The 15,907-nt window shown below is 56.1% G+C and overlaps 1 protein-coding gene across 1 annotated transcript; it reads right to left on the bottom strand.

Moving 5' to 3' along the window:
- Positions 1-9,306: 9,306 nt before the first annotated feature.
- Positions 9,307-13,290, bottom strand: NMUR1 (neuromedin U receptor 1). The gene is made up of 2 exons (XM_009507062.2): positions 12,396-13,290; positions 9,307-11,122 (listed from the first exon to the last, which is right to left on the bottom strand). Exons 1-2 carry the CDS (start codon positions 13,288-13,290, stop codon positions 10,719-10,721), a joined length of 1,299 nt encoding a protein of 432 aa, XP_009505357.1. The 3' UTR covers positions 9,307-10,718.
- Between the last annotated feature and the right edge of the window lie 2,617 nt (positions 13,291-15,907).

Raw genomic sequence — 15,907 nt, 5'->3', positions numbered from 1 at the left:
GACCAAAAGCACTTGCAATTTTCTCTGAGCAAATACATGCAGATCATGCTGTCAAACCCTTATTTGATTTGTTTCTCTGGTAACTCTACACCACTTGCTTCATTACTTTCTCTGCCCCATGCCATAGTCCAATAATGTAGTACCTGGCCAGTAAAAGGTCCTTTAATATAATTTACAAGTAGCTGGCACTTTCTGCCTTGCCCAGGAGAACAGACTCCCTGGGTATCCTGTTGCTCAGAAAAAAAGGGGTTTTTTACAGTTATTCTGAGTGAGATAAGTAACCTCCAAGCACTGTTTATTGCCTGATTTATTTTCATGAAGTTACATTTCTCCCAAAGATTTGATTCACTGCTTGAAATCCAGACTCCTTAAGTGTATTTCTTTAGAGAGCCTTGAAAAAAAAAAAAGGCTGTAAAGAAAGATAAGGGAAGATGCTTTCCTACAGCCTCCAGGGATGAGGAAGAAGGTTCCTTTGGCTCTTAGGGAATGGCCAAAGGGGGACACTGGGTCGGATGGGGGGGGGGGGGAGGAGCGCCTGGGGCTTCCAGTCTCCCACCTTGCCAGGTAAGGCAGTCCTGACTGGGTAAGCTGCCACATTTCCTCTAGAAAAGCCTTTCTAAGACCGAGGTTAGCCTAAATACATACTTGTGTTTGTACGTACATGTGTATAAAAGCCTTCCTAAGTGTTTGTTGGGCTATTAGGAGCAAAACATGTTTCCTGAGGCAGCTGGGATGGAAAAGAAAGCATGTTGCTGTTGCTGGGTCTCTGCACCCCTTTGTTCTGAGGGTTTGGGATGTGGCCGTGCAGCAATGGGCAGAGTTCAGGATCTGTGCGGTTGGAGCAGGGCTTGCTCTGCCCTCTTTTTTGGGAGTGGAATGAATCATCACCACTATGGGTGCCAAACCCAGCACCCTCTGGGCTGCAAGCCTCGTAGCCTCACGCCTAAACTTGCTGAAATCAGTTGGGGGTGGCATCGCCCTGCACCTTACGGCTAAGAAGTACCTGAACTGGTCCCACTGCCTTGCTGGGGCTCACCCTGAGCCCATATCCTCACCCTGGCTCAGGGCATCGCTCCCCAGGGAAACCGAGCTCCTCCACACAAGGCACTGTCCACTGCAGGGCCAGCATCGCCCAGAGCTTGAAGGTGATAAAACACCCCTGGCGGATGAGCCACAGCCTGGGAGGGGGCAAACCCAGTTGCAAAAAGAGATTGCGCTGGAAGAAAGGTCCAGAAGAGAAAGTGAAAATTTCAGGGACAGCCCAAGCATCTCCAGCCACAGTGGTGCCAGGTCTCTTTATTTAAATGTTTTTCCCTTGGCCTATAGTTTTCAAGCGTCTGCATACGTTGTGGGTGAAGGCTGCCTGTGCAGAGAGAGGAGACAGGTGGTTTCCATACCTGGCTGGCTGGGGCCCTCCCACACACCAAGGCAGCAGCAGTGCAGGGGTTAATGCAGAGCCTCGTCTCACCATCCACCTTCTGCCAAAGCCTTGCCCAAAAACCTCATTGGGGCTAAAGAAATTATCCTGCAGTTCAGCCAAGTATGGGGGGACCGAAAGCTGCTCCCAACCCTGGCAGGGGAGACGAGCGCATCCCAGGTCCCTGCCCCTGCCACCGGTTTTGCTGGAAAACTAGCTAAAGGCAAACCCTAATGGGTCTAAAAGAGCACCGAGCTGTACTTGCACTGTTAATGCAGTATCTGTGCAGTGCTGCATAGCCTAAACCTTCACCTTAAAAAGTACATTTAGCACTGAAAGGACTGGAGAGTGCAAAAATGCACCAAGCAGGAGAGTCCCGCTTTGCTCACTCATATTTAGTCCTCTCCCTTTTCTCCCGGTCCCTCAGGCCCGAGGGGGTGTTTGAACAAAATCAGGATCTGTTTTTCTACCTCTGCTTCTGCCCTCGCTCTCACCTGCAGAAAGGAGATCCTCCTCCTGCCACCGCTGAGGCTGGAGTGAAGGCAGCAAACCAGGGGCTTCAGAGGGGACAGCAGCAACGTGGTGGCTTGTGGCAAAGTGCCCAGCTGTTTTCTGCAAAACACATTAAATCCTCCTCTTGGAGGATGAGCCTGTTTTTGTAGGGCTGGCACTGGGCCCAGAGCAGCTTCTTGGATGAGGGAAAATTAGACCAGAAGGTCCTGAAGATGGTGGCAAGTACCCGTTAGCCGTATCACACCCATGAGTGTCCCATCTACCAAAAAGAGTTACCCTGCGGTAACCTATGAATTTGCACCCACTGGTGCCGCAGCATGGGAGAGGAGCCACCCTCACCAGCAAGGAGGGTACATGGCTGAAGCAAGCCCCTTGGCAGAGCGGGGCTGCGGTGGGAACCACATCTCCTCACAGCTTGCACTTGGAGATGTTCTGGTTCCCTCCGGGTGCTAAATTGAAAGGACACCAGATTGTTTGGCTTGGTCTTTCCTATTGTTTTAAATTGTTCTCCCAAATCCTGGCTAGAGCACAGTCATGCTTTGTGACCAAAACTATCACTGGCACAAAAAAACCCATATGTTGGGACCCTCTGAATGGGGCCCATTGGATCTCCAAACCTGTATCTAGAAGGTTTGGGGGGAAAACCATGAGCTACGCACAGGGTGTCTCACTGCTGACCCCAACCTCTCTCAACCCCCACGTGCAGAATAAAATTGCACAAGTGTCAGCCAAAGGCCCTGTTCAGCTCTGGAGCTGTTGTACCGGGTACACGTTAAACTTTTGGGGCAAGGAAGCGGGCCAGGAGATGGGAGGAACAGCAAGTAGACACAGAGACCTCTCAAAGGCTGGTGTTCCCAGCAAGGGAGGAGGTACTTGCAGATATGACCTGTCAGACTAGTCTCAGCTTGAAGGACAGGTGATTTCCTACTGCAACCAGTGGCTTCTAGAATAGGGTTAAACTCTGTTACATCTCCCAGTTACATCTGTGCAAGGACGATCAGCAGAGCAACACAAATCCTCTTTCCAGGAGGAAAAAACTTTAAATGCTTCAATTGCCACACTTACTCACCCTGACTGGGTGTAAACAGGTGCTTTTCATTATTCCATTATCACAATTCACTGTGTTTTCTTTCTTTTAGCTTTTTGCTGCTGTATATTTAATTCAACCATCCACCACTGAGTGAGTTGAAATCACTCTCACTTATCTCCCTTCTTCCATAGTAGGGGGCTGAAGAAGCCTGCACCCAGCCCTCATCTTGCAGGGCTACCGGCACATGCAGGTGATGCTTTTGCATGGCACTTGGCTGCTGTTGTGTTTCAGGCTCCTGACAGATGGACTCACTGCCTGCAAGCCGGATTGCCACAGAAAAATAGGAATGAAACCCAGCTCAAACCATTTGCTTTTCCATCTGTGCAAGGCAGTTGTTTAAATCAGCCCTGGCAGAGAGGTTTGGAGCTGGGGCCAGGATTAGTTTGGACAACTGAAGAGCTGGAGAAAGATGTGGATCCTCCTTTAACCAGAGCAGAAATCACTTGAAGACACCAGGAAGAGCAAAGAGCTCTTAAAAAGAGGGGTCCAGACCATGGTGCAAATACAAGGCAGTACCTGGAAAAAAGGCAGCTTGAGCTTGGGATTGCTAACAGGCTCCCAGGATGGCTGGGAGCTGCAGGTGTGGGAGAGGTGCAGGGCAAGCAGCAGCAATGCCCTCCCCTGTTCCTCATTAATGCAGCAGTAAGGCTTGATGGGTCTCCTAAATTATAATGACTTTCTTGTCATTAACTTGATTTCTTTCTGGTGACAGCAGCAGTGAATTGGTCCCAGCTGTTCTGTGCACAGGATGAGAAATTAAAAGGAATTGAACCAAGCCAAGTGCTGGAGGGGTTGGTATGCAGGAGAGGGGGGGTGCTTTGGACCAGTGATGGTTTGAGGGTTGCAGTAATGGGGGCAGTGGGACATACCATGAAGGGAGAAGTGGGGTCAGGGCTTAATTTTCTCCCTGCAAGCAGGACACTGAAAAGTAGGTGCCTGCCATAGTGAGGTCTGGCTGGGGAGGTGACACCCGTGTGTGTGCTGAGGCTACTGCCATGGGAGAGGACATGTGGAGACAGATGGATTGTGGGGTCTGGCCCTTCCAAGAGAGACAGGCAACCTGTAGGGATGATTTTTGGGGTGGATTTGCCTGAAAGTAACTTGGACCAACAAGCCAGAAGCCTGCCCTGAGGAAAGCAGGACTTTGTCCACCACTTGCCATACACCTGCAACTGTGCAAGGATGTCCCCCTCTCAGGAGCATCCCCCAGCTGGGACCTGGCTGGGGGATGAAGGAGGGCAGCACTGCTGAGCTTCTTTCCAAGCCTGTGCAGGCAAGTGTCAGTCAACAAAGGGTTTTTATCAGCTATCCTTGCAGAGGTCAGGCACAGGAGCTGAGGAAAACCAGATATATTTCTGTCCCTATTTTCTGCTTCCTGTTGGTAGATCCCATGCCTGCAGGTACCTGTCTGCCCTCTAGTGCATGGAGATGGGCTTGCTTGGGGAAGCTGCTCGATCCCATCTCTGCCAAATACCTGCTGGAGACCTGTGTTCTCCCCTCCCGGCAGCCCCAGGCTGATTCCTGTGTGAAATAGAGCTTTTGGCCTGGCTTTTAGCCCCAGGGCCAGCTGGGACCATCCTGTGCTTGATGTGAGCTCCGGGGGTGGGAAATGTCTCACGCTTGGTCTCAGCATCATTAACATGAGGTGGTTGTTAATGCAAGGCAGTCACTCTACCTGCTCAGGAAAGATAACAAGAAAGATGTGTTTGGCCTCCAGATGCCTCTTGGACAGCTTTCTCCAATGTGTCACGTTAAATAGTCCTCAACTGAGAAGGCAAACTCTCCCTGGCTGCCATGATAAGCACAAAGAGCAATAAAACCCTGTAATTAAAGTCTGCCGCTATAATAATGTTGCAGCAGGGACAGCTGGTGTCTAGCCTTGAGTGCACGTCCATATCTTGGATTTTTACTTGTTTTCATTACAAACTCATTTTGGAAGGGGTCAGACCAGGTGCCACTGGGTGCTTTGGGTGCCAAGAGGGAGGGGAATTTATTGTCTGTGCACGGTGGGGTGGGGGAGCAAGGGCTGTCCTTCCCTTCCTGACTGTAACACAGACCGGGTCCTTAGCAGAAGCAAATACCCTCAAAACTGCATTTGAAGAGGAGCTGACCTTATGGAGAAGCATCTGATCCATGAGGAGTCATCTCCTCTCAAGACACTCCACCACCACCCTTGGGAACTTGTGCTTACGCTTCACTAGTTCTAAATATAGATAAAACTAGATAAAAGTTAGCTTTTTCCAGTCTGGGCACCCCAGCCTTCCTTGTCATGCTGGGGTTTGTTTCACCCCAATGGGGACTGGAGAACCAGTGTCCCCTTATCCCCATCCATGCAGGTAACCAGGGCAGACCCCTGGGACATGTGTGTTGGGGTGCTTGGAACCCCAAGCATGGCTTTTGTGGGCTGTGGGAAAGCCCTTTGCAGGCCGTTGTCCTCCAGGTCATTTTTGGCATCTACCACTTGTTCCCTCCCAGCCCTGAGGACCTGCTTGGGGATGATGCTCAGGGAAAACATGGGGGCCTTGGTCTGAGACTGATCCCCCCAGCCCCACCAGCAATCACAGCCAGCTGTTAGCAGTCCCCACTTGCCCTGGAGCTCTGCCATTCAGCCAGCTTTAATCCACTTACTGCCATGCTAATTAGCATCACTTTCATTTCTTAACCGATGTGTCCCCGTGAACCAAATTAAGCACCATGCAGGTTCCTCTGACATCAGTTCTGTCATCTTTAACAACAGCACATCACTACGGGAGAAGGTGTGGGCTAACCAGACAGTCTGTCTCTTCCAACCTGTTGCAGTGGGGTTTTAACCCTGCCTCAGTGATGCTTGTTAAGGTGCCCAGTGGGTTCACTGGGCCACTTTGCCCCCAAAATTCTCCCTGCATGTTGCTGCTAGGCTGTGGGGAAGGACACTGTGCATCATACGTCCGTCCCTCCCATCACCCTGCCATAAGGACAGTGGGATTTCAGGTGGGGGGGGTGTCCTTAAATAACACACAGACCTTTATTTCTTGGAGATGCCCTTTGCCCATCTAGCCCCAGTATGTCCCCTCCCTGTGTGCCCTAAGGGGTGAGAGATGTGGGGTACGGGCAGCCCATCCCTTCCCTGCACATGGCCCAGCCCCTCCAGGGCTGTTGGGTTTGCTGTGACATGGAGAAAACCATTCTCAGTGCAGGTGACAGTCACCCCATAACATGGCTGTGAGTCAGCCCGAGCACCCAGAGCCACAGCTGAGCACCTCCATCCAGGGCCCTTGGGGTGTGCTGTGCTTCCCACGTCACCTCTCCCCAGCCTCCCTGCAGCACACGTCTGCTTGGAAAGCTGGTTCCTGCATGAGTCCTGGCTTTTTGGGAAGCCACCAAGGAGCCATGCAGGAAGATGGGCTACCTTCAGTGTGGTGCTAAAAACTGAGCCCACATATGTCCCTGAGGAGCAGAATCAAACTCTACGGAGATTATATTTCCCTCACCCATCTGTTTGTTCTCCTGCCTACCTCTATGCTGCCCATCACCATTCTATAGACACTAGGCATTAGCTTTTTGTCACCACCACTATCCTGGAGTAAGAGGAATAATTGAAATATGGTTCAAAAAAGCAACCTAAATCAGTGCCGAGCTCAAACCCAGCACATTCTTGCAGTCTCATGGCAGTTACGTTTTCCTGCTTCCCTGCTCCGCTCGCAAAGGCTGGGAGCTCGGTGGGAAAGGCTGCTGTGCCATGGCCAGGCAGCCCAAAACCACCCCACCACCCGGCCCCAGCCAGGGACTGCTCGCTCCCAAGCACGCAAAGGCTTTGCCAAATTCACACTGTATGAGTCTTCCCCATACCACAGCTGCACGGAGGAAGCAAAAAAACAACCCTTCCCTTGGCTTATTGAGGAGGGGTGGCAAAAAAATCTGCTGACGTTCTCCATAGCCATCTATCATGGCTCCAAATATACAAGGCAATTGCTGTAAAACTTGAGTTTGGCGCCATAAAGGAAAAAAAAAAACAAACTACCCATGCCTGTTGCAAACAACCACAGCACAAAAAAAGAGCCTTACAAGGCTGGGGCAGCCTCAGAGATGGATTGCTTTTTAATCCCCAAAGCTATGGTAATAAATCTTTTTATTGGAAGCTCTGGAGGGACTGTGTCACTCAGGGTGTGCAGCAGTGCGGGGGGAAAACAGCTCCATGAGCTACTGGGAGAGGAGTCTCCTGAGAGTGGAGCCAGAGGTGATGGAGGAGGGACGGATGCTCGCTGTGGGGGTGCTGAGCGGGTACAGGGGGGCAGGAGGGTTCCCCCAGGGCTAGGAGTGGGTAGTTAGGCAGGAACTGGGTGTTGGACAGATGCTGCCATGAATCTGGGAGGACAGATGGACAACAAAGCTTTTGAAGATGAGATGGTGGCATGGTGCCTGACCCAGCCATGTGCTCTGTATTGCAGGGACAGAGAGAAGTCCCAGGCAGTGTGTTGGGATCCTCCTTCCCCCACAGCCATCCTGAAGTGCCGATAGATCCCCCTGGCCAGTTACACGGGTGGGAGCAGCGGGAGAATCTCACCCCATCCCTGGCTTCTGCTGCCTCCCTACCCCCACAGGGCTCTTTGCTTCTATACCACCTCCCCAGCAGGAATAATCCCTCTAATTTATACCAGGAAGGTGGCAGGAGACCAGGTTGTCCCCAAGAGCGCAGGGCAGTGGGGAGTATCATCCCTGGAGCAAACAGGCTCTGTAATTCCCTTCCTGAGGGCTGCAATGAGCCTGAGACAGGCAGGAGCCAGCAGCCACTGCCTTCACAGTGATGGACAGGTGTAAAACCCTCTCTGTGAAACAGTTCTCTCCCAGGAGATCAGTTCCTTTTTTATTAGATATCATGCTCTGACTGCAGCGTCTACTAAAATTAATTATGGTATTAAAGGTCTTGCCCAGGAGCCTTCAATTGCAGCATCTCTCATGAGTCCGGCTGGCATGCCGTACCCAGGGACTTGGGGTTATCTCCACATGCTGCCACAAAACCTTGGCCAGGGGAGCAAAGTTTGCCCACACATCTCCACCCAGGAGGTGCCACCAGCCATGTGGCAGCTGCAACTTTGGCAAGCCTTCAGGATGCTTTTCACAGTGATCCCTGGCCCAGCTGTGTGGGGGGCAGGTGATGGGGCAGCCCCCAGCATTGCTGCCAGACATGCCGCAGCCTCAGCAGCACATTCCCCTCTTGCATCTCAGAGAGGGGAATTTGGGGTAGCTGAGAAGGACAGGGAGTCTCAGATTAGGGGACGGCAGGACAGCTGGGGACACAAGACATGGTGAAGGCAAAGCCAGTGCCTCACCTTTCTGGCTGCTCTGAACTCCACTCCAGCTGTGCTGAGCCCCAGGACCCCTCAGAAAAACTCCAGGGAGAGACACACTGTCCTCTGGCACTGACCAAGGAGCTTGATCTGCAGCAGCTGCAGCCTCCCACAGGCTGCCTGCTCATGAGCAGGTGGACATGTCCTCCTGACTTGCAGCACGAGAGACCCTGAAGCTCCACACAGGTGGCTGTTGCTGTGTAATAAAATACTATCGACGGCCTATTAAAAAGCCATTCCCTGGAGATTTGCAGCCAGAGGAGTGGCCAGGTGAAGTGCGATGGGGCAATAATGGCCATCAAGGAGTCATCAGTCACATCCACCCATGCAGCAGTGATGAGGGGCCCCGCACAGCTGCCAGGGTGCTGTCCCCTGCCAGGACCATCAGCAATGGGAGCCAGAGAGGGAAGGAAATAGATGGATCTTGATGCCCTTAGCCACACTGACATCCTCCAGAGAGGCTGCGAGCAGCAAGCAGAATGCTGAGGTGCAAAGTTACTGCAGCCCCACACCCACCCTCACCCAGCAGCACCCCACAATGGCAGAGGAGGGATTTGCCCATGGCAGACCCTGCCATAGGGATGGGGTGGGGAGCTGGCCTCACTGACCCCAAGCCAGGGACTGAGTCTATGGAGGCAGGAGGGAGTTTGCAAGTCCCAAACCCTGCCTGTTCTTGGTCACTGGCCTGGCCATGGCCCCGTGTGATTTGCTTAGGAGGAGATGGAAGCAGAGCAGCAGGAGGCAGTGGTGCCCCTGCCAGCACTCTGCCTGGGGCTTGCTCCTCTGGTATTTCTGCTCAGGCTCCCAGGTGAGCCTGCTGGCACATCCATGCTGCCCAGAGGCACAGCTGCAGGACACAGAGCCAGGGGAGCCTCCCCAGCTGGCTCAGGGGGAACTGGGGCTGAGGAAGTAATGCAAGTCAAGAGCTCAAGCTGCTCGGACAGCCCCTCAGGCGGCATTTCAGAGCCTCAATATTTCATCCTGCAGGAGGACCTGGCGTATGCCAGGAAGTCAGCGGCATTGATCTCGGACAGTAAATCGATGGGCCCTTCCAGCCCGGGGGAGCACAACCAGCCAGCCCACAATCCCTGGCATTTTCATGACATTTCCTGAGCTGTGTGTCTGGGGACAGATTGATCGCCACTGCTCCGGAGGCAGCTCCCCCTCAGCAATGGCCCCAGCCCTAGCTGGGCCCTAGCATCCGGGACACAGGGAAGGGTGCATACATCCCACTCACACCTTCTCTGCTGTGTCATGCCCTGAGCCCACCCAGCCCCACAGACTCGTCACAACAGCAGAACCTACAGGCAGAGCTGGTGGGACACCCCTGGCGCCCATCACTGTGGCACATGGCCTGCCTGTCACCCCCTAGGAGGACAGCCTGTGTTCAGTCCTATGCTGGGAGCAGAGCTGGGTCCTGGAGGACACAACCAGGGCACAAATCAGGCCAATGGCGTTTTTTAATTCTCTGTGCAGGGCAGGGATGGAGGAGGACCCCCTGCATTTCCTGGGGGTGCAGGGGGTCACGGCAGGCTGAAGAAGAGGAGGGTGGCACCTGCCAGATGCACATTGGAGGGAGGAGAGTGGGGCGCATCTGTGGGGCATGGGGAATGCGCAGAACTGTGCCTCGGCACTGTCGGCAGCCTGGGCATCCCATTGTCCTGTATTTCCCCCTGCAGGCTCCAGCTCTGGAAGCAGTTGTCGTGCTCCTTCCCTTGCTCTTGGGGTGCTGGGGTGGGAGGAAGGCTGGGAGCAAGAAGCTGTACTGGCACCCTGCAGCCAGACACTGACTGGCACCACTGAAGGGGTGTGCAAGAAAATCAGGGACACATCGGTGCCAGAGGGCCCTGGGGAGGTCTCGAGAGAGACGTTACCCACAGACCTTTCTTTCCATACTCCATCTCGTGCAAACCTCTCCCGCCCCTGTGGGTCTAAGTCCAGGTGCGAGCACCTCTCCCCATTCAGCACGGTGTTGTTAAACAACCCAGGGTGCCAGACACCCCTGACACCTGTACCTGCAGATGCACCCCACTGTGCCGGCAGGGATGGGATGTTTTGGGGCATTACTGGCATATCCATGATATAGAAGCCAGCCCTCCCCGCACCATAAAGGATGCCCTGGCCTTGGCCAGCCCTGGCGCTGAGTGCAGCAGGTGCAATGCATCCAGGGCACAGCATGGCCACCACTGCTGTGTCCCCAGAGCAGTGCTGCTGAGAAAATCAGCCTTCACATCCCAGTGTGACAGCACAGAGAGGCAGGGACCCCTCCATCGCTCCTGCCCTGCTCCCCACCAGAGGATGGGTTGCCACGGTCAGATGGATGCTGGTGGTGGGGAAAGCTGGTCCCAGTCGCACCATGTCTTCCTGCTCATCAGCAGAGGGACGTTGCATGCATGGTGGCCTGGCCCCCCTCCACCTCCTCCAGCTCGTACTCCTCGGCATCGGAGAGGGGCAGCCCATTGGTGCTGGGCATGGGCTCGCACTCAGTGCTGCGGGTGGTGGCACGGGTGACGCTGGGTGAGTATTTCCGTGACTGTGGCAGGCGGTGGCCATGGTGGCACATCACCTCCTTGAACATCTCCCGGAAGCGAGTGGACATCAGGTTGTAGAGGATGGGGTTGGTGGCTGAGCTTAGGTAGAAGAAGACACCCGAGATGATGTGGACATACTGGAACATGTGGAGCATGTGGCTGGTCCAGGTGGAGACAAAGCTCCAGACGAGGCGGTCGGTGTGGAAGGGGGCCCAGCAGATCCCAAATACCACCACCAGCACGACTGTGGGGAACCGAGGAGCTGGTGTTACTGGGGGAACAGGGCTTACCCCTCCGGGGACCTCCAGTCCCTGGCCAAGCACCACCCTGTTTCAGCTTCAGCCATAGCAAAGAACATCCAAAAAAACATGGGAGAGAGAAAGGGGGAGAGGAGAAGGGCCCCCCGATGCCTTGTTGTCCTGACATGGAGGGCCTGGATGTCTGGGCAGGATCTCCCTCCACCCATCTCCTGCCAGGGCTGCACCAGGCACTGCTGCACCATGCATATCTGCTCCCCATCGGCAGGCAGCTGGCCCCACTGCAGCCCCACAGCACAGCTGGGGGATGCCTCTGCAGGCACCCCGCCTCTGGGCACCCCACCACCTCTGCAAGCAAAGTAAAAGCTCTCCCCACTAACCAGGTAACCCATGGGGCATGGCCAAGTCCAAGGAGCGAGAGCTATTTGTGCCCCCTCCTCCTGCTCAGTTGATTTTTCTTTATAACCCAGCTCTCCTGATGCATACCTACATGATGCCATACCTGTGCCATGGTGCATCTCCGTGGCATGCAGGGACAAGTCTCCCTTTGTCCTCCTCCCAGCCCCAGTGCTGGGGGAGGCTGGACAGCCATTACCACTTCTCTGGGATGCGTCAGAGAAGCAGTCCTGGCCGTGCTGACGAACTGGGCTGGGCAACCCACCATCTCTGTGCTGTCACGGGACTGGGAGCACGCAGAGGTCAGCATGCTGGGGAGAGACAGCTACCCAAGGGCAGCCAGCTCCTGCTACTGGGAAGGTGGCCAGAGGCTGCAGGGATGAGGATGGGGAGGGGAACAAGGGCACAGAGCGGTGGGAGAGAGGGGTGCTCCAGTGCAGCCTTGGGGCAGTGCATTGTTGCCCTAGGTCAGCCACAGAGGCTGTGGGGATGGGTAGGAACTGGTCCCTCTCTGGGAAATCCCACCACTACCACCAGCACACGAGATCTGGGCTGCGGGCTGGGGGGCAGGTTCCCCCATCCCACCTCCTTTCCCTTTCTCACCCAGCACTTTCCTGGAGGAGGGGAGGTTTCGTGGCCAGGAGGGAGCAGGCATGAGCAATCCCCACCACTGGGCAGGAGCCACCAGATCTGCCTTTGCCCTGACACCCCATGAGCCAGCCCCACAGCCTTCCTCCAGGATGACCCAGCAGTTCTGAACTGGCTGTGCCTCAGCTTTCCCCCAGCACCCTCCCAACACAGCTTTGGGAGATAGTCCCTGTCTCTGCCCATTCCCAGCATCAGACTCCCCAGCATCAGACTCACACAGCATCTTTGTGACCTGCCTCCTCTTGACTTTCTTCTGCCCTCGGGCATTGTGGCAGTCGCGTCCGCTGCCCGGCTTGGCTCCCAAGGCTTCCAGCATCTTTTCTTTCTTGAGCTGCAGGCCAATGAGCAGGTAGAGGACACTGATGGTCCCCATGGGCAGGAAAAAGAAGATGATGGTGGTGATCTGGATGATAAGGTTGTAGGTCAAGCGCGGCTTCACCAGGGTACAGATCTCCGAATCAGGCACCTGCCCTCTGCCAGGCACGTAGAGAGGCTGCAGCCCATGGAGGCTGGTGTTGGGGATGGAGCAGACAACCGACAAGACCCAGATGGTGGCGATGACCCTCTTGGCACGATTCCTGGTCACCATGTACTTGGCCTTGAGTGGGTGTACCACAGCAATGTAGCGCTCCACACTCAGGGCCGTGATGTTGAGGATGGAGGCGAAGCAGACAGCCTCAAAGAGCAGCGTCTTGAAATAGCAGCCACTGGCACCCAGCAGGAAGGGGTAGTTGCTCCACATGTCATACAGCTCCAGTGGCATCCCCAGCAGGAGCACCAGCAGGTCAGAGACAGCCAGACTGAACAGGTAGTAGTTGGTGGGTGTCCTCATAAACCGGTGCCGAAGGATGACGATGCAGGTGAGAGCGTTGCCTACAGCACCCACCACAAAGATCAGGAGGTAGATGACACAGACAGGGACAAAGAAGCTGGACCGTCGAGGTCCCAGGTACTTATCCCGCAGCTGCTCTTCCGTCAGGTTGGCATCCTTGGGGTCGAACAAGGTGTCTGGGTGAGTTCTGTTGCAGAGATGAGGGCTGATGGGCTCCATGGGAAAGTCTCGCTGGGGCAGGGAGAACTCGGGGCTGGAGCAGTTGACATAGGGATTCATGGCTGAGGAGAGATAGGGAGGTTTGTGGGATGCTTTCCCAACCCCTCTGCTGCTCCTGCTCCCACTGCCCCTCTCCTTGATGATATCAGGGTGCCAGGATGACACTGATCACCATGGCTCTGCACCTTTGTCCCCATCTTGACACAGCTACAGCCTTTCCTTTGGGAAACCACCCAAAATCTCCTCCAAACCTCCCTCCAGGGTTCCCAAGCACTCTTTGCCCCATTTCCCATCTACAAGCAACCCTGGCAGCTCCCCAGCCCACCTTGGCCCCTTTACCCCATTGTCAGGGGGATCTTGGCAGGGCTGTCCCCTCTCCCTGCTCCCACAGCAGAGCAGGATACAGCCCCAAAGCCAACCCCAAAAATCAATCCCGACTCCAACTGTACCAGCCATGCAGAGGGGCTGATGGGGCAACCATAAAACAGCCACAGGGAACAATTGATCTTTCTCCCTAGGAAGGACTTACGGCTTGTTGGGAAGCTCCAGATGAAGGCTGAGGTCCCACCACCCCTGTGCCAGATGGGGTTGGGCTGGGGAGGGAGTGTGGGAGGGTATGGAGACTCCACTGCCTTAAGAGGCAAGCTAAAGGAATCCTGTTGCTGCTCTCCCCTCAGAGCTCAGCTTGGAAAAGCTGCCTGCCCTTATCTACCTCTTGCTCATCCTCTGTCAGAGGAGAGGCTGGTGGACGAGCTGGGGGGTGCCAGGGGCTTCCTCTCCCACCACAGGGCAAGCAAGCAAAGCTCAGTGCTGAGCCCCTACCCCTGCTGGGGGCTGGGTCCTCGTTTGCAAAGCTGCACCGCCAAAAAGATGCTCTTCAGAAAGAGAGGAAATACATTAAAGTAATAAACTCCATTGACTCTAAGAGAGTCCGGTGGGGGTGGGGGTGGGGGGGGAAACAGCTGTCTCCAGCCCCATCAGCAGCCTTCGCAACGCAGGGATTTGCCATTTGCGTGGCCTCCGCGGTGAGTGCATCCATCAGCCCTACTGTCGTCCTGACACCGCCAGGTGCAGAGGCCCCTGCAGCGCCAGTTGTCCGGGCTCATCTCGGGAGGGATGCAGATGGACCCAGCAGCTTCCTGGGGTCTCCCCGCTTCCAGATGTGCAACCCCTGGGTCACCCAAATCACTCCCCAGTGGAGCAGGTGGCTCCAGCCGGTTCCTGGCACACTTCGGTGAGAGTAAGTTGCTGCACTGGCAGGGTCACCCCTCACTCCGCGCCCGGCGCCTGCTCCCTCCCCGCGCCCAGTGTCTGTCTGTCTGACTGCTCCTGCCTGTCCTCTGCGCTGGCACCCCGTCCTGCTGATAACCCGCCCTCCGCCCCCGGTCGCAGGGCAACACTCCTGCTCCGTAGCCGCGCACAGACCCATGCACACACGCAAACATGCACACGCGTACGTGTACACGCAGACTCGTGCACACACCCACGCACACTCACGCGTTCCTGCGCCCCACGGACGCGTAGCAGGGCTGCGTGTCCCCGTTCCACCCGCGGCTCCTCTCTCCTCCAACACGTGCTTTACCGGGCCGAGCCCAGGTCGGAGCCGGCTGAGCCCACGGGCGCCCGCCCCCGCCTCCGGACCCCCCGCACCGCCGGACTCCGCCGCTGCCTCCAGCTCCTGCCTGCGGAGGAGCCGGGCTGACGGCTGCGGGGCGGGGGCTCCCCGGCTCCGCCACCACCGGGCTCTCCAGCCCCCCCGGAGGTGGGGACAAGGCGACGAGGGGGAAGAGGGAGGGGTGGAGTCGGGGGTCGGAGTAAGGGGGGAAAGGCGGCTGCGCATCGCTCCGCCGCTCCGTGCGACGGCAAAGGGCACTGCCACCCGCGGGACGGGCACGCACCCATGGGCACAGGTACACGCATTGGTCCCTTCATCCCCTCTGAGGGTGGCAGGACCCAGGGGGACCCAGTCACTCCCCCCCCCCCCCCCGACACCTTGAAGGGCTCTGGCATCCCGGAGACCCCCCTCGATTTAGCCTGTTCCAGCACCATCCTCACTGTGTACAGAGGTGTTTGGCTGAGCTGGGTGAGCTGGAGTTGGAAGAGCCTCTGGCAGAGCTGGATTTAAGCAGGTGGGACAGGAGTCTTGCAGAAGGAGCTGAGAGAGACCTGCCTCCTGCCCTGCACCCTCACCCAGGCTGAGCCTCAGCACAGCTTGCTGCACTGCTGAGCACAGCACCTGTGGCCAGGTTGCGAGGAGCTGCCTGGATCTGGTGGCCTCCAGCACCAGTACACTGCCCCTGGGGTGCTGCCCCCCCAGATACCCCTCCTGATGCCAGAGCACACAGCAGACAGGAACAGCACCCCTCACCCCTCTTTCTTCACATGGCCCAAGGTGGAAACTGAAGCACAAAGTTCCCACTGGCGCCCTCCTTCCCAGGAGGCTCAGTGCCCACAGGAACACTCTGCCTTGCTGCTGTTGCAGAGGGAAGCAAATACAGCCTGGCTGGCAGCACACAGGTGGGTGCAAATGTTCCCAGGGCCACCAGGCACAGCCTGGCACTGGGGCAGAGCACCCAGCACAGCCCCTGCTCAGGAGCCACCCATGTGGACAGCACACACTGGCACGCTGCTCCAGAGCACCCTTGGGCTGATGGGTGCCAGCCGCATGCTGGGGGGG

Source organism: Phalacrocorax carbo, chromosome 7 (genome assembly GCF_963921805.1).
Source record: "Phalacrocorax carbo chromosome 7, bPhaCar2.1, whole genome shotgun sequence".
In the NCBI taxonomy this organism is placed as follows: Eukaryota; Metazoa; Chordata; class Aves; order Suliformes; family Phalacrocoracidae; genus Phalacrocorax; species Phalacrocorax carbo.
Note: the sequence above shows the minus strand (reverse complement) of the source record. Positions and strands in the feature narration are given on the sequence as shown.

Bases quoted from the DNA above. Each gene is read 5' to 3' on its own strand.
- NMUR1 (XM_009507062.2), bottom strand. From the start codon at position 13,290: ATGAATCCCTATGTCAACTGCTCCAGCCCCGAGTTCTCCCTGCCCCAG. The intron at 11,123-12,395 runs GTGAGTCTGATG...GGTTCCCCACAG, and splicing joins GCAGGTCACAAAGATGCTGT to TCGTGCTGGTGGTGGTATTT.